Source organism: Aegilops tauschii, chromosome 1 (genome assembly GCF_002575655.3).
Source record: "Aegilops tauschii subsp. strangulata cultivar AL8/78 chromosome 1, Aet v6.0, whole genome shotgun sequence".
NCBI lineage: Eukaryota > Viridiplantae > Streptophyta > Magnoliopsida > Poales > Poaceae > Aegilops > Aegilops tauschii.
Window position 1 is genome coordinate 458,994,584 of NC_053035.3, and position 26,966 is coordinate 459,021,549.

Sequence of the window (26,966 nt, forward strand, 5' to 3'; positions counted from 1 at the left end):
ATACTAAACTTCGTCATACGCATGACCCCCGTGCAGATCATATCTGCAATGCCCTTTCATCTGCGAATTTCATCTTTCTTTTGACTACGGCAGAACCCAAAGAACTGATAGCACTTCCATGATCAATCAGGATCACGGATTGCCAGAACTTTGTCAAATTCCACCATGCTGTCTCAAGATTGAGCAAACGCAAATTCTAGGGAAGCAACAAGAACCTCGGGTAACAGATTTCATCTTTCACCCGCATAAATAATTTTCAGCAATAGATCTCATCTACTACCTAATTATATTATGCAATACCCATACATCTCCATGTATTCTAGATCGAAACCTGCATCTACGCATAGCACGGCTCTTGATGCCACTTTAGGGGAACGCAGCAGAAAACAAAAATTTTCTGACCTACGCACCAGCCCAGGACCACTATGGAGACTGCATACATGGTTTGATCTTTTTCGTTACCGACTCGTAGCGCAGCGGGAAGTAGAGTCGATGACGATCGGCGGTGCAGATCCCCGCAACTAGGATTTACAACCTCCCAACCGCGAGGATGTATACCCTCATCTGCTCCTCAGACAGCCCTCCAGGAGGCGGTCGAACAGCCCCCCGGACGGTGTCGCGGACAGCCCTTCGGGAGGACCTTCGAAACTCGAACGGTCACTCGGACAGCCCTTCGGGAGGACCTTCGAAACTCGGACGGTCACACGGACAGCCCTTCGGGAGGCACTCACGAACTAAGACCAAAACTAAAATATCTCTACAGAGTTGCACACATACGGTGTCATCTATCCGGCAGGGCTTCGCCGTCCAGAACTAGTTCCTGCCGGAACCCAGACAGCCTTACGGCTCTACGAAACTCTTTTCGTGGGAGGGAGAGAAGAAGCCAGATAATGCATGGCATGTGTATGAGAGCAAGGGATGAGTGTGGAGGGCTGCCCCTCCACCTCTATTTATAGGAAATCCCAAGGGGGTAGGGTAGTTTCACAAAAAACCCAAAATGCACATGAATGAAGTCCTTCCACAAGGACCTAGGAGTGAAACCAAGGAACAAGAGGGTCCCCAAGGGGGGATACCCCATGTGGCCGGCTACACCCCCATGAGGGGCCAAAAAATGGCTCCTATCCATCCATGTCATCCCCAAGATCTTTTGGAGCAAAGCCCCAAAAGGTGGCTTTCCATAAAGTAACCATAAAGCTGATTTTCACTATTCACGACGACATTTTTCAGCGTCTGATCGAACTGAAAATATTTATGTGGGCTAAGAACATTTCTAGTACCCACTAAAATGATTTTCAACGCGTTCCGAAACAATTCCGGTTTTAGTGATTTTCATCTGCGAAACGCATCTGAAGTGGCTCCGGCAGCTCCGGAACATTTCCGGTTTTTATCTCAGAAAATTCCAAAAAGCTTCCAGAATGATTCTGGCATCCTCCAAGAATTATCAGGCATGTGCCGAAACCAATTTGACTTAATGGTGTATCCCGAAACAACTTTTTGGTATCATCGAAACTTATCCGATGACCTCTCTCTGCGGTACGATTCCGCTGTCCGAAACTTTTCGGTGTCCGAAACTTTTTCGGTGATTTTCTCTCAGACTCCCTGTCTAGTATTCAGCAGATAGATGACCCTTAAGCGTGTGACCCTATAGGTTCGGTGAAGTATAGACATGACCCGGAACCTCTTCCGATCAATGATCAACATCGGAGCCGTGGACACCCATATTGACCCCTATACCCACACGAATAAATATTCGAGTGAACCTCCAGTTGCCGTGTGCTATTCTTGTTGCTTCGCGATATGTTACAAATACCCGAGGTGAGACATGTTGGCATTCCCGTGGATCAACAACTTGTCCACTATGCTAGTTACCTCGTTACCGGTATTGTTCTCTTTTCTCGTTATCGTGTTCCGGCATCCCCGTGATCAAATCACAAAGTGTCTGGCCAGACGATGATGGATACCGTAACACCGAGAGGGCCCAGAGATATCTCTCCATCGTCGGAGGAGCAAATCCCAATCTTGAGCTATCAAGTTACTTGACACACTTTTCCATGAACCCGTAAGCCGCCGTAATAGCCACCCATTTACGGATGACGTTTAACAAACCCCAAAGTTCATGAAGCAAGCATGAAGAAACTCGATACTCTCATGGTCTAAGGAATCATGCAAACGTTAACCATCTCTGTGTTATGTACCAATAAACTTGTGACGAATGAATCTCATAGCATAACATCATGCCGGGTCGATTCAACACAAATGTTCTCTTAACATTATGCCCTCAAGGTTGCTGACATAGACATGCCCATGATTAGGAAAACATAACCATCATGCAACACTTGAGCTAGTCTTAGAGGCCAGACTAGGAATACATTTTACCGTTTATTATTCCACACGTGCATATGAGTCTTCCTCCGAGCCTCGTGGTTATTGCAGACTCGAGAACCATAGCAGTTATAGCATGGAACATAAACATAATTATGAACTCGGAGATAAATAATATCATTTATTATTGCCTCTAGGGCATATCTCCTACATTGGCGTATTTCGAGATTATGATTTGTCACTCTGATTGTCGGAGAGGTATCTCTGGGCCCTCTCGGTAATGCACATCACTTAAGCCTTGCAAGCATTGCAACTAATGAGTTAGTTGTGGGATGATGTATTACGGAACGAGTAAAGAGACTTGCCGGTAACGAGATTGAACTAGGTATTGAGATACCGACGATCGAATCTCGGGCAAGTAACATACCGATGACAAAGGGAACAACGTATGTTGTTATGCAGTCTGACCGATAAAGATCTTCGTAGAATATGTGGGAGCCAATATGAGCATCAGGGTTCCACTATTGGTTATTGACCGGAGACGTGTCTCGGTCATGTCTACATAGTTCTCAAACCCGTAGGGTCCGCACGCTTAACGTTTCGATGACAGTTATATTATGAGTTTATATGTTTTGATGTACCGAAGGTTGTTCGGAGTCCCGGATGTGATCACGGACATGACGAGGAGTCTCGAAATGGTCGAGACATGAAGATCGATATATTGGAAGCCTATATTTGGATATCGGAAGTGTTCCGGGTGAAATCGCGATTTTACCGGAGTACCGGAGGGGTTACCGGAACCCCCCGGGGGTTAATGGGCCATAGTGGGGCTTAGTGGAGATGAGGAGAGGCGGCCAGGGCAAGGGCCGCGCGCCCCTCCCCCTAGTCCTAATAGGACAAGGAGAGGGGGGCGGCGCCCCCTTTCCTTCCTCTCCTCCACCTCTTTCCCCCTTCTCCTATTCCAACAAGGAAGGGAGGGAGTCCTACTCCCGGTGGGAGTAGGACTCCTCCTGGCGCGCCTCCTCCCTGGCCGGCCGCACCTCCCCCTTGCTCCTTTATATACGGGGGCAGGGGGCACCCCAAGGACACAACAATTGATCGTTTGATCTTTTAGCCGTGTGCGGTGCCCCCCTCCACCATAGTCCACCTCGATAATACTGTAGCGGTGCTTAGGCGAAGCCCTGCATCGGTAGAACATCATCATCGTCACCACGCCGTCGTGCTGACGAAACTCTCCCTCAACACTCGGCTGGATCGGAGTTCGAGGGACATCATCGGGCTGAACGTGTGCTGAACTCGGAGGTGTCGTGCGTTCGGTACTTGATCGGTCGGATCGTGAAGACGTACGACTACATCAACCGCGTTGTGCTAACGCTTCCGCTTTCGGTCTACGAGGGTACGTGGACAACACTCTCCCCTCTCGTTGCTATGCATCACCATGATCTTGCGTGTGCGTAGGAATTTTTTTGAAATTACTACGTTCCCCAACAGTGGCATCCGAGCCAGGTTTTATGCGTTGATGTTATATGCACGAGTAGAACACAAGTGAGTTGTGGGCGATATAAGTCATACTGCTTACCAGCATGTCATGCCTTGGTTCGGCGGTATTGTTGGATGAAGCGGCCCGGGCCGACATTACGCGTACGCTTACGCGAGACTGGTTCTACCGACGTGCTTTGCACACAGGTGGCTGGCGGGTGTCAGTTTCTCCAACTTTAGTTGAACCGAGTGTGGCTACACCCGGTCCTTGCGAAGGTTAAAACAGCACCAACTTGACAAACTATCGTTGTGGTTTTGATGCGTAGGTAAGAACGGTTCTTGCTAAGCCCGTAGCAGCCACGTAAAATTTGCAACAACAAAGTAGAGGACGTCTAACTTGTTTTTGCAGGGCATGTTGTGATGTGATATGGTCAAGACATGATGCTAAATTCTATTGTATGAGATGATCATGTTTTGTAACCGAGTTATCGGCAACTGGCAGAAGCCATATGGTTGTCGCTTTATTGTATGCAATGCAATCGCCCTGTAATGCTTTACTTTATCACTAAGCGGTAGCGATAGTCGTAGAAGCATAAGATTGGCGAGACGACAACGATGCTACGATGAAGATCAAGGTGTCGCGCCGGTGACGATGGTGATCATGACGGTGCTTCGGAGATGGAGATCACAAGCACAAGATGATGATGGCCATATCATATCACTTATATTGATTGCATGTGATGTTTATTTTTTATGCATCTTATCTTGCTTTGGTTGACGGTAGCATTATAAGATGATCCCTCACTAAATTATCAAAGTATAAGTGTTCTCCCTGAGTATGCACCGTTGCGAAAGTTCTTCGTGCTGAGACACCACGTGATGATCGGGTGTGATAGGCTCTATGTTCAAATACAACGGGTGCAAAACAGTTGCACACGCGGAATACTCAGGTTAAGCTTGACGAGCCTAGCATATAACAGATATGGCCTCGGAACACGGAGACTGAAAGGTCGAGCGTGAATCATATACACTAGTAGAAAAAGGGCCTATTGTCCCGGTTCGTGAGGGCCTTCTGTCCCGGTTTGTGAACCGGGACTAAAAAGTCGTTACTAATGCCCTTGGCCTTTAGTTCCGGTTCTTACACGAACCGGGACAGAAGGTCCTCCACGTGGCCGATGCGGCCAGCCCAGGACGGGGGCCTTAGGTCCCGGTTGGTGACACCAACCGGGACCAATAGGCATCCACGTGTCAGCATCTGGCTGGAGCTGAGGTTTTTTCTGAAAGGGGCTGATTTAGGGGTTTTGGGGGTTAATTTAGGATGTGCTTGCTGCCACTACTAGGAAAAGGCCTACTAGTGGCGCACCAGTTTTGCCTACTAATGGCGCACTACTAGTGCGCCACTAGTACCATGCCACTAGTATTAAATACTAATGGCGCACCACTGGTGCGCCATTAGTATCTGGTATACTAATGGCACATCACGCCGTGCGCCATTAGTATAGACCAACATGCGCCATTAGTGTGCCTCCCAGGGGGCGATATTTACACATGTGCTTTGCCATACTAATGGCGCACTGTGGGGTGATGCGCCATTGCTATTTTTGAATTTTGAATTTGGATCTGGATCGCGATTTTTTTGCCCATTTTTTGCTCTTTTTTTGCACGATATTTTTTCAAATTTTGTTCTCGTTTTTGGATCTTGTACGTTCTTTTGCCGTGTTCTTTTGCCAGGGAGGAGTTCGCCGGAGAGGAGGGCTGAGGTCACCGGAGAGGAGGAGGAGGAGGTCACCGGAGAGGCGCTCGCCTACATCGCCGGAGAGGAGGAGGAGGTCGCCGGAGAGGAGTTCATCGGAGCATCGGAGGGGAGGAAGGAGAAACCATGAGGGGAGGGGAGGAGAGGAGAGGAGGAGCTCACCGGAGAGGAGGGAGGAGGAGATCACCGGAGAGGAGGGAGGAGGAGATCACCGGAGAGGAGGGAGGAGATCACCGGAGAGGAGGGAGGAGAAACCGTGAGGGGAGGGGAGGAGGGAGGAGGAGGTCGCCGGAGAGGAGGAGGAGGAGGTCGCCGGAGAGGAGGAGGAGGTCGCCGGAGAGGAGGAGGGGAGTATGGTGGAGGAGAGAAGGGAAGATGGAGTGGAGGAGAGGTGGAGTGGAGCGGAGGAGAACAATGAAGAGGTAAGGAGGAGAGGACCCCGCCCAGCCATATATACGGCATAGTAATGGCGCATCATGGGCAGGTGCGCCATTACTAACTTTTTTTTTGATTTATTTTGAATTTTGAAGGCGGGAAGATAGTAATGGCGCACCGTGGGCAGGTGCGCCATTACTAACTTTATTTTTATTTTTTTGATATAGTTTGAATTTTGAAGGCGGGAAGATAGTAATGGCGCACCATGGGCAGGTGCGCCATTACTGAGTTTGTTTTTTTTTTATTTTTTTGCCTCTCCAGATCTTAAAAGCCCCGTAACTTTTTTTCTGTTAGGTTTTTGAGGATTCTGAAAATGTTTAACGGGGTTCCCCCGTTAAATTCGGATGTATCTTTTCGCATAGATGATTTTTCATATAAAAAACTTTTTAATCCGAGTTCGTATGCAAAAGTTATGCCCATTTTACAAATCCAGAGAGATTTTGCAAATAAAGTCGAAATTCATATTTGTAAATTTTCCCAACAAGTAGACCACATATCACATGGGAAACTTATTTTCTTTTATTTTTTTGACATTTCCATCATTTTCTTTTATTTTTTCTAAAACTGAAAAGGCGGTCCGGGGGGGTGTGCATTCGGTGGATTTTTTGGGGGCAAGTTACTAATGGCGCACCGTGGGAGTGGTGCGCCATTACTAGTTCAACTAGTAATGGCGCACCACACACACGGTGCGCCATTAGTAGTTTTGAAAAAAAAATTGAATTTTTTTTTACTAGTGGCGCACCGTGGATGTGATGCGCCATTAGTATTTGGACACTAATGGCGCACCAACACATGATGCGCCACTGCTATATAGTAGTGGCGCACCACATGTCTGGTGCGCCATTAGTGTCCATATCATCTATAGCCCTTTTCCTAGTAGTGTGCTGTTGACTTTGATATGAGGTTCACATATGTGCTGGCTGGCTGGGAGGGGTCAGCGCATGATGCAAACATTCTCACTGACAGCATGAGTCGACCTGATGGGATCAACATCCCCGACGACAAGTTCTACCTTGGAGATGCTGGCTATGCATGTCGGCCGGGTGTTCTTCCACCCTTCAGGAAAACCAGATACCATCTCAACGAGTTATCTGGTAGGAACTTTCCTAGGACTGCACAGGAGCTGCTTAATCTCAGACACTCCAGCCTTAGAGTAACTGTTGAGAGGGCATTTGGAGCTCTGAAGAATAGGTTTAAGATCCTGGATCAGAAGCCATTCCACCCATACCCCATTCAGGTTAAGCTAGTTCTTGCTTGTTGCATTCTGCATAACTGGATCCTTCAGTGGGGCTTTGATGAACACGTGCCTGAGGAGGAAGAGGTCGAGCCTGACGATGTTGTTAGCTCTGGCCATGGTGTGGATGCATTTGACAATGACGGTTGGAAGAACAAAAGGTTGGAGTGGACAGAGGCAATGTGGCTTAACAGAGGTCAGTGCAGGATTTGAAGAAGAGGAAGAAGAAACAGCAGTAGCAGAAGCACAGAAGAAGAGGAAGAAGAAGCAACAGCAGAAGCAGAAGAGGAAGATGAAGCAGCAACACCGATGAACTATCCCCTATTTAGCCAATGGCTCTTAATAATTTGATCTGTCATTTGATTGTAGTTAGGATGAACTGTCATTTGTTTAACTAGCTGGCACTATGTTCAGATTGTGTGTGGTAAGGTCACCATTAGATAGAAGTGGTGACAACATCTTATGCAGGTTGCAACCAAACACCATATCATATGTGCACCTAATGCAATGCGGGCAACCAAACGCCGGGTCAAAAATGTTTGTCTCATGTAACTAGGAGCATGCAGGCAACCAAACTATATGCATCTGGTTTTTTTTGGCCTGCATCCCCTCAAACCGGCTCAATAGAGCCAGGCTCGCCGGGCCAGGCTGAATCGGCAATGTAACCAAACACGCACCGGTCGTCGTTCTACCAGATTTCCGCAAGACAGTTTACTGCTCGCTCCGTCTGTGGGCCGGCCCACTTGGCGTTGCCAGTAGGCGCCGGTTCGCTTCCGCGGTGCCAAACGCGCCGAATAGGAGCCCCCTGTTGGCGGCAAAAGCAAGCATATCGCGCCTTTGCTCCCACGACCATTTCGTTCCATCTCGGGCCAACAGCCCAACACCACATGCAGATCAGCAGCACTAGTCCCCTAATGAAAAAATAAAATCAGCAGCACCAGCACTCTAGCAGGAACGCACGCCTCCACGATCCGCCTCGCTCGTAGCGAACCAATCACAGCAGGCGAACCACCACCCCACGGATCGCTACCTCGACACCAGATCTCGACCGTCCACGCACCAAAAATCCAACGCTCCACTCCCACCTTCCCTTCCCTCCCGAAAAAGCGAAGCTCACGAAAATTACCCCGCCCACTCGGCGCGCGCCGCCTATTTAGCACCGGTCCCTCCCCTCCGTCCTCCTCACCCCAATCCCTCCTCCTCAAGCACCAGAACCCCCTCCCCCTCCCTCCTCAGCCTCCCGGCGCATCGAGCCATGGCCCGCACCAAGCAGACGGCGAGGAAGTCCACCGGCGGCAAGGCGCCGAGGAAGCAGCTGGCCACCAAGGCCGCCCGCAAGTCCGCCCCGGCCACCGGCGGCGTCAAGAAGCCCCACCGCTTCCGCCCCGGCACCGTCGCGCTCCGCGAGATCCGCAAGTACCAGAAGAGCACGGAGCTGCTCATCCGCAAGCTCCCCTTCCAGCGCCTCGTCCGCGAGATCGCCCAGGACTTCAAGACCGACCTCCGCTTCCAGTCCTCCGCCGTCTCCGCACTGCAGGAGGCCGCCGAGGCCTACCTCGTCGGCCTCTTCGAGGACACCAACCTCTGCGCCATCCACGCCAAGCGCGTCACCATCATGCCCAAGGACATCCAGCTCGCCCGCCGCATCCGTGGCGAGAGGGCCTAGGCTGCTCCGTGCGCGTCGTCGTGTGTTAGATCCACCTTAGCCGTTGTTCAGCGGTCGAGATGTGCGTGCTCGTAGTGTTTGTTTGTGCCATGGTGGATGTAGTGTGCCTGATCTGATGTCACCATCTTGCTGTCATCAGTAATTTAAATGAAAATGTTGGCGGTCTGTTCTAAGATCTGTTCATTTTGATGCCTGTTTTTGCTTGTTTGTGAGCCTGTCAGTGAATGTGATTCACCAAATTGTGCATTATATTATTCCAACTCGTGAAATTTTCTGCCAGTTTAATCTACTGTGTCTTAAATTGCTTCAAGTTTTTAGCTTAATTGATGCCTTTGACTATTAAATTTCGTCATCAGTAGTAATTTTGTTGACTGCCTCTGAACCTGAATGAACAGCCGCAGCTGTTTTATCATGTTATTACTTTTTACTCCCTGTGACTGTAAATAACCCTCACCTGTACCATGATGCTAACAACGGGTAAAATAGGATATAGACAAGAGATTTTTATATTTTGCACTGCTCATAGAGTACATACTGTTTTTGATACAACTGTATCAAATTTGATGTCGCATGCCATGATCCATCTGATGGATTTCTTGCACCTGCAAATGACCGCGTCATGATATTGTCAACAGTGTGGTCGAAGTAGAAGGTGCAATTAGAGATGATGCAGTGAAACTGCTGCAGATCAGTAAGGTGAACATATGTTGGGCGATATTTTCAGTAATTTAATGCTGGAATGATATCCTGTAGCGAAAGAGGATTATAGTCTGTCTATAACTGCTTTGATCTTGTCCATAATGCTTCCCCTGCAGAGCAAAAAGGTGTGCCAGATTTCTTGTTGAATGCAACGAAGAACTATGAAATACTAGCAAAGGTGAGAGAGAGACCGCATGTTTTTGCAATTGAAATTCCTTCTTTGAACTGCAGAACGTGTTTTTGTTCTAACCTGTCTTAAGATCCATTTGCCTATGATTCTGTTGGCATCTAGTTTATGGTTTACATGTATCCACAGACCCGAGAGGGATGATGAAGCTCTTGATATCAGATGGTACATAATTAATGTTATCAAATGGTCACTGCAAAATTGAGCTAATGGGTTCTAAAATGCTTTGATTTATATTTTAGCTTAAATGTTGCCCTGGCTGCTTCAAACCACGTATTCAGTAATCTGGTTTGCTGCCTCTGAACCTGAACGAACAGCATGCTAATATTCTCGTCTTAACAGTATCAGTACTTTTTATGTTTGGTGCACAGATTCATGTTGAAGTCATCCCTCTTTTCTAATGATACAACAATTGTCTTAACCCTATTGCAATATCTGCTGCTCATGCATTACATACTGTTTTTAATACTTCCATGGACGCCTGCCATTTCGCTAATCGTAGCATGCAGCATTACTAGCCCTTTTATCATAGGAAAATAGTGGAGTGACTTGTGAATTTTGTGATGAATCGCTGTTTCATTGGCATCTTGTCTGGCACTTCGACTCGATCCCCTGCTTATTCGGCTTTGGGGAGGAGTTCCCTTAACTTCTGCTGCCGGTATTGCTTTCTCCTTTGCGTTTCCTTGGTTTTGTTATGATAGTGTGCTGTTCCTTTTCGAGACTAGGGTAACACATCACCATTGGCAACGTCTCGAGTCTCTTGGCTAGATGGCAGCGGGCAGTGCCAGGTGAGTGTATTTATTACTCCTGGCCCTTCACTTGTGCTGTGTGATGTTTGACTGAACTAGAATGGGCTTGCTTGTTTACTGATTCTTATACCTTGAGTTGAGTATCACGTACACGAAGCTGACTGCTGCTGCTTCTTTTTATTCAGGAGTTCAGGGTGTATTTCTGAGGGGGTCGTATTACGTACTTCTGATTGAGTTGAGTTTCTTCTGCTGTATTATTGATGTAACTTCAAGTCCCTGCTTGAGATGTATGTTTGTAGAACTTTTGATTGATCATTTACATCCAAGTATGATTAAACTTTACAAAGTTCTGTAATGGCATGGAATTAGCTTGTTACAAGGATATAAATCAAAAAATCATGTAAGTATCATCATAAATAAGAAACATGTTATATAGATGGTACATTCCTAAATCTAGTAGACCGACGAACGCCCCATCTTATAGCTAATACTTCACCCAAGGTGCTCAAAACCCTCATGAATTCACCCCAACAAGAAGTCAAATAGGGAATTCCGTTAAACAAGATGGCATATCGTTGAAAGAAATCCATCTCACAAACCGCAGTAGAAACCTTTTGTACTTAGTGCGAGTCTAAGCTTTTCCTCTCATTGCCACTGAGAGCTTGTCATAAATCAGGGACCTACTCCATCTACTGACCTATCATCTAACCAAGTCAACGAATATTCTAACGAATATGATAACAATATGCATCTATAAATTATTCAATAAAACATCATTGATCTGATCATAAATTAATTATTCATCACATAGTAATAAGGATTTTTAAGTGGGAAATCACTTGTGGAAAAAATCCACTCATGTGATATTTGTATTGAAGGATGGAGAGACGATATGCTAGATAACAGCAACTACGAACGGGGGGAGCATTGGAGGATTATATTTTAGTAAGATGGAGGTGAATTGCCCCTCAGCTAGTGTAAATGCGCAGGGTTGCAGATGAGTTTCACCTCGGATCACGAAATGGCGACGGTGGGAAATTGGAAGATAAATCATGGAAGGGTTTTAGTGTTGGGAATCGTTGCATGGAAAACAAATTTTTTTCTACGCACACGCAATGACCTATCCATGGAGATGCATAGCAACGAGGAGGAGAGTATGTCTACGTACCCTCATAGACCGTAAGCGGAAGCGTTTGACAACGCGGTTGATGTAGTCGAACTTTCTTCACAATCCAACCGATCGAGTACCGAACGTACGGCACCTCCGCGTTCAGCACACGTTCAGCTCGGTGACGTCCGCGCCTTCTTGATCCAGCAAGATGGCGAGGTAGTGGATGAGTTCCGGCAGCACGACGGCGTGGTGACGGTGATGGTGAAGTTATCTCCGCAGGGCTTCGCACTACGAAAATATGACCGGGGGTGTAAACGGTGGAGGAGGGCGCTACACACGGCTAGGCAATTGTCTGTTGTGTGCTAGGCGCCCCCCTCCCACATATACATAGGTGGGAGGGAGGGAGGAGCAGCCAAAGGAGGCGCCCAAGTAGGAGGAATCCTACTTGGGGTCCCTCCCAAGCCGCCCCCTGCCATATATAAACAAGGGGGAAGGAAAGAGGGGGGGGGAGGGAAGGAAGGGGGAGTCCTACTCCACACTTTTCTTTCCCTCCCCTCTTTCCTTCTCCTACTCATACAGCCGGCCTCTATAGGGGCGCACCAGCCCCTTGTGGGTTGGTGTGTTCCCTCACTGGGCCCATAAGGCCCATATCTTTGCCGGGGGTGCCCGAAACTCCTTTTCGGTGACTCGATAAGTACCCGGTACCCCCGAAACACTTCCAGTGTCCGAATACCACGTTCTATATATCAATCTTTACCTCTCGACCATTTAGAGACTCCTCGTCCGGGACTCCGAACAACATTCGGTCATCAAAACATATAACTCATATAATACTATATCGTCAACGAACGTTAAGCGTGCGGACCCTACGGGTTCGAGAACTATGTAGACATGACCGAGACACCTCTCTGGTCAATAACCAGTAGCGGAACCTGGATGCCCATATTGGCTCCTACATATTCTACGTAGATCTTTATCGGTCAAACCGTTATGACAACATGCGTAATTCCCTTTGTCTATCGGTATGTTACTTGCCCGAGATTCGATCGTCGGTATCTTCATACCTAGTTCAATCTCGTTACCGGCAAGTCTCTTTACTCGTTCCGTAATACATCACCTCGCGACTAACTCCTTAGTCATTTGCTTGCAAGCTTATGATGTGTATTACCGAGAGGGCCGAGAGATACCTCTCCGATACTCGGAGTGACAAATCCTAATCTCGATCTATGCTAACTCAACAAACACCTTCAGAGATACCAGTAGAGCATCTTTATGATATCCCAATTACGTTGTGACGTTTGATAGCACACAAGGTATTCCTCCGGTATCCGGGAGTTGCATATGTTGGAGATCGTTGCAGAAATTAAAAAAATTTCTACGCATCACCAAGAACAATCTATGGAGTCTTCTAGCAACGAGAGGGAAAAGAGTGCATCTACATACCCTTGTAGATCGCGCGCGGAAGCGTTCAAGAGAACGGGGTTGATGGAGTCGTACTCGTCGTGATCCAAATCACCGATGATCCTAGCGCCGAACGGACGGCACCTCCGCGTTCAACACACGTACGGAGCGGGGACGTCTCCTCCTTCTTGATCCAGCAAAGGGGAAGGAGAAGTTGATGGAGATCCAGCAGCACGACGGCGTGGTGGTGGAAGTAGCGGGATCCCGGCAGGGCTTCGCCAAGCGCAAGCGGGGAGGAAGAGGTGTCACGGGAGGGAGGGAGGCGCCAGGGCTTGGGGTGCTGCTCCCATGCGCCTCCCCACTATATATAGGGGTGGAGTGTTGGGAATCGTAGCATAATTTTAAAATTTTCCTACGCTCACCAAGATGCATCTATGGAGTCTACTAGCAACGAGGGGAAGGGAGTGCATCTACATACCGTTGTAGATCGCGAGCGGAAGCGTTCCAATGAACGTGGATGACGGAGTCGTACTCGCCGTGATCCAAATCACCGATGACCGAGTGCCGAACGTACGGCACCTCCGCGTTCAACACACGTACGGTGCAGCGACGTCTCCTCCTTTCTTGATCCAGCAAGGGGGGAGGAGAGGTTGATGGAGATCCAACAGCACGACGGCGTGGTGGTGGATGTAGCGGCTCTCTGGCAGGGCTTCGCCGAGCTTCTGCGCGCGAGAGAGAGGTGTTGCAGGGGAGGAGGGAGGCGCCAAAGGCTGTAGTGTCCTGCCCTCCCTCCCCCCCTTTATATAGGCCCCCTGGGGGGTGCGCAGCCCTAGGAGATGGGATCTCCAAGGGGGGGCGGCGGCCAAAGGGGGGAAGGGGTTGCCTTGCCCCCCAAGGCAAGGGGGAACTCCCCCCTAGGGTTCCCAACCCTAGGCGCATGGGGGGGGAGGCCCAAGGAGGCGCCCCAGCCCACTAGGGGCTGGTTCCCCTCCACTTTCAGCCCACGGGGCCCTCCGGGACAGGTGGCCCCACCCGGTGGACCCCCGGGACCCTTCCGGTGGTCCCGGTACAATACCGATAACCCCCGAAACTTTCCCGGTGGCCGAAACTGGACTTCCTATATATAATTCTTCACCCCCGGACCATTCCGGAACCTCTCGTGACGTCCGGGATCTCATCCGGGACTCCGAACAACTTTCGGGTTTCCGCATACATATATCTCTACAACCCTAGCGTCACCGGACCTTAAGTGTGTAGACCCTACGGGTTCGGGAGACATGCAGACATGACCGAGACGCCTCTCCGGTCAATAACCAACAGCGGGATCTAGATACCCATGTTGGCTCCCACATGTTCCACGATGATATCATCGGGTGAACCACGGTGTCGAGGATTCAATCAATCCGTATGCAATTCCCTTTGTCAATCGGTATGTTACTTGCCCGAGATTCGATCGTCGGTATCCCAATACCTTGTTCAATCTCGTTACCGGCAAGTCTCTTTACTCGTACCGCAATGCATGATCCCGTGACCAACGCCTTAGTCACATTGAGCTCATTATGATGATGCATTACCGAGTGGGCCCAGAGATACCTCTCCGTCACACGGAGTGACAAATCCCAGTCTCGATCCGTGCCAACCCAACAGACACTTTCGGAGATACCCGTAATGCACCTTTATAGTCACCCAGTTACGTTGTGACGTTTGGCACACCCAAAGCACTCCTACGGTATCCGGGAGTTGCACGATCTCATGGTCTAAGGAAAAGATACTTGACATTGGAAAAGCTCTAGCAAACGAAACTACACGATCTTTTATGCTATGCTTAGGTTGGGTCTTGTCCATCACATCATTCTCCTAATGATGTGATCCCGTTATCAGTGACATCCTATGTCCATAGTCAGGAAACCATGACTATCTGTTGATCAACGAGCTAGTCAACTAGAGGCTTACTAGGGACAGTGTGTGGTCTATGTATTCACACATGTATTACGATTTCCGGACAATACAATTATAGCATGAATAATAGACTATTATCATGAACACAGAAATACAATAATAACCATTTATTATTGCCTCTAGGGCATATTTCCAACAGTCTCCCACTTGCACTAGAGTCAATAATCTAGTTACATTGTGATGAATCGAACACCCATTGCGTCCTGGTGTTGATCATGTTTTGCCCTAGGGAGAGGTTTAGTCAACGGATCTGCTACATTCAGGTCCGTGTGTACTTTACAAATATCTATGTCTCCATTTTGAACACTTTCACGAATGGAGTTGAAGCGACGCTTGATATGCCTGGTCTTCCTGTGAAACCTGGGCTCCTTCGCAAGGGCAATAGCTCCAGTGTTGTCACAGAAGAGAGTCATCGGGCCCGACGCATTGGGAATCACCCCTAGGTCGGTAATGAACTCCTTCATCCAGACTGCTTCCTGTGCTGCCTCCGAGGCTGCCATGTATTCCGCTTCACATGTAGATCCCGCCACGACGCTTTGCTTGCAACTGCACCAGCTTACTGCTCCTCTATTCAAAATATACACGTATCCGGTCTGTGACTTCGAGTCATCCGGATCTGTGTCGAAGCTAGCGTCGACGTAACCCTTTACGACGAGCTCTTCGTCACCTCCATAAACGAGAAACATATCCTTAGTCCTCTTCAGGTACTTCAGGATATTCTTGACCGCTGTCCAGTGTTCCTTGCCGGGATTACTTTGGTACCTTCCTACCAAACTTACGGCAAGGTTTACATCAGGTCTGGTACACAGCATGGCATACATAATAGACCCTATGGCCGAGGCATAGGGGATGACACTCATCTCTTCTATATCTTCTGCCGTGATCGGGCATTGAGCCGTGCTCAATTGCACACCTTGCAATACAGGCAAGAACCCCTTCTTGGACTGATCCATACTGAACTTCTTCAATATCTTGTCAAGGTATGTACTCTGTGAAAGACCAATGAGGCGTCTTGATCTATCTCTATAGATCTTGATGCCTAATATATAAGCAGCTTCTCCAAGGTCCTTCATTGAAAAACATTTATTCAAATAGGCCTTTATACTTTCCAAGAATTCTATATCATTTCCCATCAATAATATGTCATCCACATATAATATGAGAAATGCTACAGAGCTCCCACTCACTTTCTTGTAAACACAGGCTTCTCCATAAGTCTGTGTAAATCCAAACGCTTTGATCATCTCATCAAAGCGAATGTTCCAACTCCGAGATGCTTGCACCAGCCCATAGATTGAGCGCTGGAGCTTGCATACTTTGTTAGCATTCTTAGGATCGACAAAACCTTCCGGCTGCATCATATACAACTCTTCCTTAAGGAAGCCGTTAAGGAATGCCGTTTTGACGTCCATCTGCCATATCTCATAATCATAGTATGCGGCAATTGCTAACATGATTCGGACGGACTTCAGCTTCGCTACGGGTGAGAAAGTCTCATCGTAGTCAGCCCCTTGAACTTGTCGATAACCCTTAGCGACAAGTCGAGCTTTGTAGATGGTCACATTACCATCTGCGTCCGTCTTCTTCTTAAAGATCCATTTGTTTTCTATGGCTCGCCGCTCATCGGGCAAGTCACTCAAAGTCCATACTTTGTTTTCATACATGGATTCTATCTCGGATTTCATGGCTTCTAGCCATTTGTCGGAATCCGGGCCCGCCATCGCTTCTTCATAGTTCGAAGGTTCACCGTTGTCTAACAACATGATTTCCAAGACAGGGTTGCCGTACCACTCTGGTGCGGAACGTGTCCTTGTGGACCTACGAAGTTCAGTAACTTGATCTGAAGTTTCATGATCATCATCATTAACTTCCTCCCCAGTCGGTGTAGGCACCACAGGAACATTTTCCCGCGCTGCGCTACTTTCCGGTTCGGAAGGGGTGACTATCACCTCATCAAGTTCCACTTTCCTCCCACTCAATTCTTTCGAGAGAAACTCCTTCTCTAGAAAGGACCCGTTCTTGGCAACGAAGATCTTGCCTTCGGATTTGAGGTAGAAGGTATACCCAATAGTTTCCTTAGGGTATCCTATGAAGACGCATTTTTTCGATTTGGGTTCGAGCTTTTCAGGTTGAAGTTTCTTGACATAAGCATCGCATCCCCAAACTTTTAGAAACGACAGCTTAGGTTTCTTCCCAAACCATAATTCATACGGTGTCGTCTCAACGGATTTAGATGGTGCCCTATTTAAAGTGAATGCGGCAGTCTCTAAAGCATAACCCCAAAATGAGAGCGGTAAATCGGTAAGAGACATCATAGATCGCACCATATCCAATAGAGTGCGATTACGACGTTCGGACACACCATTTCTCTGAGGTGTTCCAGGCGGCGTGAGTTGTGAAACTATTCCACATTTCCTTAAGTGTGTACCAAATTCGTGACTTAAATATTCTCCACCACGATCTGATCGTAAGAATTTTATTTTCCTGTCACGTTGATTCTCGACTTCACTCTGAAATTCCTTGAACTTTTCAAAGGTTTCAGACTTGTGTTTCATTAGGTAGACATACCCATATCTACTCAAATCATCAGTGAGAGTGAGAACATAACGATATCCTCCGCGAGCCTCAACACTCATTGGACCGCACACATCGGTATGCATGATTTCCAATAAGTTGGTTGCTCGCTCCATTGTTCCGGAGAACGGAGTCTTGGTCATCTTACCCATGAGGCATGGTTCGCACGTGTCAAATGATTCGTAATCAAGAGACTCCAAAAGTCCATCTGCATGGAGCTTCTTCATGCGTTTGACACCAATGTGACCAAGGCGGCAGTGCCACAAGTATGTGGGACTATCGTTATCAACTTTACATCTTTTGGTATTCACACTATGAACATGTGTAACATCACGTTCGAGATTCATCAAAAATAAACCATTGACCAGCGGGGCATGACCATAAAACATATCTCTCAAATAAATAGAACAACCATTATTCTCAGATTTAAATGAGTAGCCATCTCGAATTAAACGAGATCCAGATACAATGTTCATGCTCAAAGCTGGCACTAAATAACAATTATTGAGGTTTATAACTAATCCCGTGGGTAGATGCAGAGGTAGCGTGCCGACGCGATCACATCGACCTTGGAACCATTCCCGACGCGCATCGTCACCTCATCTTTTGCCAGTCTCCGTTTATTCCGTAGTTCCTGATTTGAGTTACAAATATGAGCAACCGCACCGGTATCAAATACCCAGGAGCTACTACGAGTACTGGTAAGGTACACATCAATTACTTGTATATCACATATACCTTGGGTGTTGCCGGCCTTCTTCTTGTCCGCTAAATATTTGGGGCAGTTCCGCTTCCAGTGACCACTTCCCTTGCAATAAAAGCACTCAGTCTCGGGCTTGGGTCCATTCTTTGACTTCTTCCCGGTAACTGGCTTACCGGGCGCGGCAACTCCCTTGCCGTCCTTCTTGAAGTTCTTCTTACCCTTGCCCTTTTTGAACTTAGTGGTTTTATTCACCATCAACACTTGATGTTCTTTGCTGATCTCTACCTCAGCTGATTTCAGCATTGAATATACCTCGGGAATGGTCTTTTCCATCCCCTGCATATTGTAGTTCATCACAAAGCTCTTGTAGCTTGGTGGAAGCGACTGGAGGATTCTGTCAATGACCGCGTCATCCGGGAGATTAACTCCCAGCTGAGACAAGCGGTTGTGCAACCCAGACATTCTGAGTATGTGCTCACTAACAGAACTGTTCTCCTCCATTTTACAGCTGAAGAACTTGTCGGAGACATCATATCTCTCGACCCGGGCATGAGCTTGAAAAACCAGTTTCAGCTCCTCGAACATCTCATATGCTCCATGTTTCTCAAAACGCTTTTGGAGACCCGGTTCTAAGCTGTAAAGCATGCCGCACTGAACGAGGGAGTAATCATCAGCACGCTGCTGCCAAGCGTTCATAACGTCTTGGTTCTCAGGGATTGGTGCTTCACCTAGCGGTGCTTCTAAGACATAATCTTTCTTGGCTGCGATGAGGATGATCCTCAGGTTCCGGACCCAGTCCGTGTAGTTGCTGCCATCATCTTTCAGCTTGGTTTTCTCTAGGAACGCGTTGAAATTGAGGACAACGTGGGCCATTTGATCTACAATACATAATGTAAAGATTTTAGACTAAGTTCATGATAATAAAGTTCATATAATCAAATTATTTAATGAACTCCCACTCAGATAGACATCCCTCTAGTCATCTAAGTGAAACATGATCCGAGTTCAACTAGGCCGTGTCCGATCATCACGTGAGACGGACTAGTCAAGCTCGGTGAACATCTCCATGTTGATCGTATCTTTTATACGACTCATGCTCGACCTTTCGGTCCTCCGTGTTCCGAGGCCATGTCTGTACATGCTAGGCTCGTCAAGTAAACCTAAGTGTATTGCGTGTGTTCCGAGGCCATGTCTGTACATGCTAGGCTCGTCAACACCCATTGTATTCGAACGTGAGAATCTATCACACCCGATCATCACGTGGTGCTTCGAAACGACGAACCTTCGCAACGGTGCACAGTTAGGGTGAACACTTTCTTGAAATTATTATAAGGGATCATCCTACTTGCTACCGTCGTTCTAAGCAAATAAGATGCAAAAACATGATAAACATCACATGCAATCAAACAGTGACATGATATGGCCAATATCATCATGCTCCTTTGATCTCCATCTTCGGGGCACCATGATCATCTTCGTCACCGGCATGACACCATGATCTCCATCATCATGATCTCCATCATTGTGTCTTCATGAAGTCGTCACGCCAACGATTACTTCTACTTCTATGGCTAACGCGTTTAGCAACAAAGTAAAGTAAATTACATGGCGTTATTCAATGACACGCAGGTCATGCAAAATAATAAAGACAACTCCTATGGCTCCTGCCGGTTGTCATACTCATCGACATGCAAGTCGTGATTCCTATTACAAGAATATGATCAATCTCATACATCACATATATCATTCATCACATCTTCTGGCCATATCATATCACATATATCACTTGCTGCAAAAACAAGTTAGACGTCCTCTAATTGTTGTTGCAAGTTTTTACGTGGTTTGTAGGTTTCTACCAAGAACGTTTTCTTACCTACGTATGACCACAACGTGATTTGCCAATTTCTATTTACCCTTCATAAGGACCCTTTTCATCGAATCCGTTCCGACTAAAGTAGGAGAGACAGACACCCGCTAGCCACCTTATGCAACTAGTGCATGTCAATCGGTGGAACCAGTCTCACGTAAGCATACGTGTAAGGTCGGTCCGGGCCGCTTCATCCTACAATACCGCCGAAACAAGAAACGACTAGTAGCGGCAAGAAGAATTGGCAACATCAACGCCCACAACTTCTTTGTGTTCTTACTCGTGCATAGTAACTACGCATAGGCCTGGCTCATGATGCCACTGTTGGGAATCGTAGCATAATTTTAAAATTTTCCTACGCTCACCAAGATGCATCTATGGAGTCTACTAGAAACGAGGGGAAGGGAGTGCATCTACATACCGTTGTAGATCCCGAGCGGAAGCGTTCCAATGAACGTGGATGACGGAGTCGTACTCGCCGTGATCCAAATCACCGATGACCGAGTGCCGAACGTACGGCACCTCCGCGTTCAATACACGTACGGTGCAGCGATGTCTCCTCCTTTCTTGATCCAGCAAGGGGGGAGGAGAGGTTGATGGAGATCCAACAGCACGACGGCGTGGTGGTGGATGTAGCGGCTCTCTGGCAGGGCTTCGCCGAGCTTCTGCGCGAGAGAGAGAGAGGTGTTGCAGGGGAGGAGGGAGGCGCCAAAGGCTGTAGTGTCCTGCCCTCCCTCCCCCCCTTTATATAGGCTCCCCTGGGGGGTGCGCAGCCCTAGGAGATGGGATCTCCAAGGGGGGGGGGGGGCGGCGGCCAAGGGGGGGAAGGGGTTGCCTTGCCCCCCAAGGAAAGGGGGAACTCCCCCCTAGGGTTCCCAACCCTAGGCGCATGGGGGGGAGGCCCAAGGAGGCGCCCCAGCCCACTAGGGGCTGGTTCCCCTCCACTTTCAGCCCATGGGGCCCTTCGGGACAGGTGGCCCCACCCGGTGGACCCCCGGGACCCTTCCGGTGGTCCCGGTACAATACCGATAACCCCCGAAACTTTCCCGGTGGCCGAAACTGGACTTCCTATATATAATTCTTCACCCCCGGACCATTCCGGAACCTCTCGTGACGTCCGGGATCTCATCCAGGACTCCGAACAACTTTCGGGTTTCCGCATACATATATCTCTACAACCCTAGCGTCACCGGACCTTAAGTGTGTAGACCCTACGGGTTCGGGAGACATGCAGACATGACCGAGACGCCTCTCCGGTCAATAACCAACAGCGGGATCTGGATACCCATGTTGGCTCCCACATGTTCCACAATGATATCATCGGGTGAACCACGGTGTCGAGGATTCAATCAATCCGTATGCAATTCCCTTTGTCAATCGGTATGTTACTTGCCCGAGATTCGATCGTCGGTATCCCAATACCTTGTTCAATCTCGTTACCGGCAAGTCTCTTTACTCGTACCGCAATGCATGATCCCGTGACCAACGCCTTAGTCACATTGAGCTCATTATGATGATGCATTACCGAGTGGGCCCAGAGATACCTCTCCGTCACACGGAGTGACAAATCCCAGTCTCGATCCATGCCAACCCAACAGACACTTTCGGAGATACCCGTAATGCACCTTTATAGTCACCCAGTTACGTTATGACGTTTGGCACACCCAAAGCACTCCTACGGTATCCGGGAGTTGCACGATCTCATGGTCTAAGGAAAAGATACTTGACATTGGAAAAGCTCTAGCAAACGAAACTACACGATCTTTTATGCTATGCTTAGGTTGGTTCTTGTCCATCACATCATTCTCCTAATGATGTGATCCCGTTATCAGTGACATCCTATGTCCATAGTCAGGAAACCATGACTATCTGTTGATCAACGAGCTAGTCAACTAGAGGCTTACTAGGGACAGTGTGTGGTCTATGTATTCACACATGTATTACGATTTCCGGACAATACAATTATAGCATGAATAATAGACTATTATCATGAACACAGAAATACAATAATAACCATTTATTATTGCCTCTAGGGCATATTTCCAACATGGAGGGGGCTGGTTTCTTGCCCTCCAAGTCCATTGGGGCGTTGGCAAAGGTGGGGGAAAGAAATCCCATCATTTCCCTTCCGCACCGATTGTTATCCCCCTTTTTTAGGGATCTTGATCTTATCCCTTCGGGATATGATCTTATTCCTTCTAAGGTAGGATCTTGGTGCGCCTTGACCAGGGGTGTGGGGCCTTGCCCCCACTACCCACGTTCATGTGGGTCCCCCCATGCAGGTGGGCCCCACTTCGGAACCTTCTAGATCCTTCCCGGTACAATACGGAAAGATCCTGAACATTTTCCGGTGGCCAAAATAGGACTTCCCATATATAAATCTTTACCTCCGGACCATTCCGGAACTCCTCGTGATGTCCGGGATCTCATCCGGGACTCCGAACGACTTTCGGATTTCCGCATACTAATATCTCTACAACCCTAGCGTCACCGAACCTTAAGTGTGTAGACCCTATGGGTTCGGGAGACATGCAGACATGACCGAGACGACTCTCCGGTCAATAACCAACAGCGGGATCTGGATACCCATGTTGGCTCCCACATGTTCCATGATGATCTCATCAGATGAACCACGATGTCGAGGATTCAATCAATCCCGTATACAATTCCCTTTGTCAATCGGTACGTTACTTGCCCGAGATTCGATCGTCGGTATCCCAATACCTTGTTCAATCTCGTTACCGGCAAGTCACTTTACTCGTACCGTAATGCATGATCCCGTGACCAAACACTTGGTCACATTGAGCTCATTATGATGATGCATTACTGAGTGGGCCCAGAGATACCTCTCCGTCATACGGAGTGACAAATCCCAGTCTCGATTCATGCCAACCCAACAGACACTTTCGGAGATACCTGTAGTGCACCTTTACAGCCACCCAGTTACGTTGTGATGTTTGGTACACCCAAAGCATTCCTACGGTATCCGGGAGTTGCACAATCTCATGGTCTAAGGAAATGATACTTGACATTAGAAAAGCTCTAGCAAACGAACTACACGGTCTTGTGCTATGCTTAGGATTGGGTCTTGTCCATCACATCATTCTCCTAATGATGTGATCCCGTTAGCAATGACATCCAATGTCCATGGTCAGGAAACCATAACCATCTATTGATCAACGAGCTAGTCAACTAGAGGCTTACTAGGGACATGTTGTGGTCTATGTATTCACACATGTATTACGGTTTCCAATTAATACAATTATAGCATGAACAACAGACAATTATCATGAACAAGGAAATACAATAATAACCATTTTATTATTGCCTCTAGGGCATATTTCCAACAGCATAATCTCATAGTCGAAGGAATAAGTATTTGATATGTGATACGTCTCCAACGTATCTATAATTTTTGATTGTTCCATACTGTTTTATTACCAATCTTGGATGTTTTATAATCATTTCATAGTCATTTTATATCATTTTTTGGTACTAACCTATTGACATAGTGCCAAGTGCCAGTTGCTATTTTTCCATGTTTTTTACATCACAGGAAATCAATATCAGACGAAGTCCAAATGCAACGAAACTTGACGATGATTTTTTATGGACCAAAAGGAAGAAGTTGGGCCCTAGTTGCACCTGGGGGGAGTCCCGAGGAGGGGCAACCCACCAGGGCGCGCCAGGAGGCCCAGGCACGCCCTGGTGGGTTGTGCCCACCTCGGGTGCCCCCCGGACCGCCTCTTTGCTCTATAAATACCGCAATATTCCAGAAACCCCAAGGGAGTCGACGAAATATTCATCCAGCCGCCGCAGAGTCTAGACACCATCTCGGATGGGGTTCACCACCTCCATTGGTGCCTCTCCGATGATGCGTGAGTAGTTCTTTGTAGACCTTCGGGTCCGTAGTTAGTAGCTAGATGGCTTTCTCTCTCTTGCTGAATTCTCAATACAATGGTCTCTTGGAGGTCCATATGATGTAACTCTTTTTGCGATGTGTTTGTTGGGATCTGATGAACTTCGAGTTTATGATCAGTTATATCTTTTTATATCCATAAAAGTTATTTGAGTTTCTTTGATCTCTTATATGCATGATCTCTTATAGCCTTGTATTTCTTCTCCGATATTTGGGTTTTGTTTGGCCAACTTGATCTATTTATCTCTCAATGGGAAGAGGTGCCTGGTAGTGGTTTCAATCTTACGGTGCTTGATCCCAATGACAGAAAGGGAACCGACACGTATGTATCATTGCTACTAAGGATAAATAGATAAACGGATCTTGTCTGAAGGAAATATGCCCTAGAGGCAATAATAAAGTTGTTATTTATATTTCCTTATATCATGATAAATGTTTATTATTCATGCTAGAATTGTATTAACCGAAAACTTAGTACATGTGTGAATACATAAACAAACAGAGTGTCCCTAGTATGCCTCTACTTGACTAGCTTGTTTATCAAAGATGGTTATGTTTCCTAGCCATAGACATGTATTGTCATTTGATGAACATGATCACATCATTAGAGAATGATGTGATGGACAAGACCCATCTGTTAGCTTAGCATTATGATCATTGAGTTTTATTGCTATTGCTTTCTTCATGACTTATACATGTTCCTCAGACTATGAGATTATGCAACTCCCGAATACCGGAGGAACACCTTGTGTGCTATCAAACGTCACAACGTAACTGGGTAGATGCTTTACAAGTGTCTCCGAAGGTGTTTGTTGGGTTGGCATAGATCGAGATTAGGATTTGTCACTCCGTGTATCGGAGAGGTATCTCTGGGCCCTCTCGGCAATGCACATCACTATAAGCCTTGCAAGTAATGTGACTAATGAGTTAGTTGCGGGATGATGCATTATGGAACGAGTAAAGAGACTTGCCGGTAACGAGATTGAACTAGGTATGGTGATACTGACGATCGAATCTCGGGCAAGTAACATACCGATGACAAAGGGAACAACGTATGTTGTTATGCGGTTTGACCGATAAAGATCTTCGTAGAATCTGTAGGAGCCAATATGAGCATCTAGGTTCCGCTATTGGTTATTGACTGGAGATGTGTCTCGGTCATGTCTACATAGTTCTTGAACCCGTAGGGTCCGCACGCTTAACGTTCGATTACGATTTGTATTATGAGTTATGTGATTTGATGACCGAAGTTTGTTCGGAGTCCCGTATGAGATCACGGGCATGACGAGGAGTCTCGAAATAGTCGAGACGTAAAGATCGATATATTAGAAGGTACATTCGGACATCGGAAAGGTTCTGAGTGGTTCGGGTATTTTTCGGAGTACCGGAGAGTTACGGGAATTCGCCGGGGGAAGTATTGGGCCTTCATGGGCCTTAGTGGAAAGGAGAGAAGGGCCACAAGTGGAGGCCGCGCGACCCCCATGGGCTGGTCCGAATTGGACTAGGGAGGGGGTGGTGCCCCCCTCTTTCCTTCTCCCTCTCCTACTCCTTCCCTCTCTCCCCTCTTGGAAAAGGAAGGGGACTCCAACTAGGATTGGGAATCCTAGTTGGACTACCCCTATAGGCGCGCCCCTCCTAGACCGGCCTCCTCTTCCCCCCTCCTTTATATACGTGGCCAAGGGGCACCCCATAGACACACAAGTTGATCTTTTAGCCGTGTGCGGTGCCCCCCTCCACCGTTACACACCTCAGTCATATCGTCGTAGTGCTTAGGCGAAGCTCTGCGCTGGTAACTTCATCATCACCGTCACCACGCCGTCGTGCTGATGAAACTCTCCCTCGGCCTCAACTGGATCTAGAGTTCGAGGGACGTCACTGAGCTGAACGTGTGCAGATCGCGGAGGTGCCGTACATTCGGTACTTGGATCGGTTGGATCGCGAAAACGTTCGACTACATCAACCGCGTTACTAAACGCTTCCGCTTTCGGTCTACGAGGGTACGTGGATACACTCTCCCCGCTATCCCCATAAACAATACCTTGACAAATGTGTGGAGTAATAATAGTAGATGCAGGCAGGAGTCGGTCTACTAATCTTGGATGTGATGCCTATGTAATGATCATTGCCTGGATATCGTCATAATTATTTGAAGTTCTATCAATTGCCCAACAGTAATTTGTTTACCCACCGTTTGCTATTTTTCTTGAGAGAAGCCACTAGTGAAACCTACGGCTCCCGGGTCTTCTTCCTCATATATTTTCTTGCGATCTATTTTTCCTTTGCATTTTTATTCAGATCTATTAAACAAAAAATACAGAAATACTTTGCTGCACTTTATTTTATTTGCGATCTATTATTTCAATCTACTACAATTTTCTGGCATCATTACCAGAAAGGGATTGACAACCCCTTTAACAAGTCGGGTTGGGAGGTGTTGTTATTTGTGTGCAGGTGTTGTTTACGTTGTGTTGCTTGGTTCTCCTACTGGTTCGATAACCTTGGTTTCTTCACTGAGGGAAATACCTACCGTCGCTGTGCTGCATCATCCCTTCCTCTTTAGGGAAATACCGACGTAGTCCTAGCAGACAAGAGCTTTTCTGGCGCTATAGTCAGAGAGCGATCAGCATGAAGAAAGCAATAGCAATAAACTGAATGATCATTATGCTAAGCTAACGGGTGGGTCTTGTCAATCACATCATTCTCCTAATGATGTGATCCCGTTATCAAATGACAACACATGTCCATGGTTAGGAAACCTTAACCATCTTTGATCAACGAGCTAGTCTAGTAGAGGCTTACTAGGGACACGGTATTTGTTTATGTATTCACACATGTATTTAAGTTTTCGATCAATACAATTCTAGCATGAATAATAAACCTTTATCGTGAATAAGGAAATATAAAATAA

The 26,966-nt window shown here is 47.3% G+C and overlaps 1 protein-coding gene across 1 annotated transcript; it reads left to right on the forward strand.

Annotated features, from left to right (window-relative positions):
• The first annotated feature begins 8,390 nt into the window (after positions 1–8,390).
• Positions 8,391–9,062, forward strand: LOC109765743 (histone H3.2). The gene has a single exon (XM_020324518.4). It carries the CDS (start codon positions 8,479–8,481, stop codon positions 8,887–8,889), a length of 411 nt encoding a protein of 136 aa, XP_020180107.1. The 5' UTR covers positions 8,391–8,478; the 3' UTR covers positions 8,890–9,062.
• Positions 9,063–26,966: the final 17,904 nt, after the last annotated feature.

What these genes read in the sequence shown, in the direction of transcription:
- LOC109765743 (XM_020324518.4), top strand. Translation starts at nt 8,479, where the DNA reads ATGGCCCGCACCAAGCAGACGGCGAGGAAGTCCACCGGCGGCAAGGCG.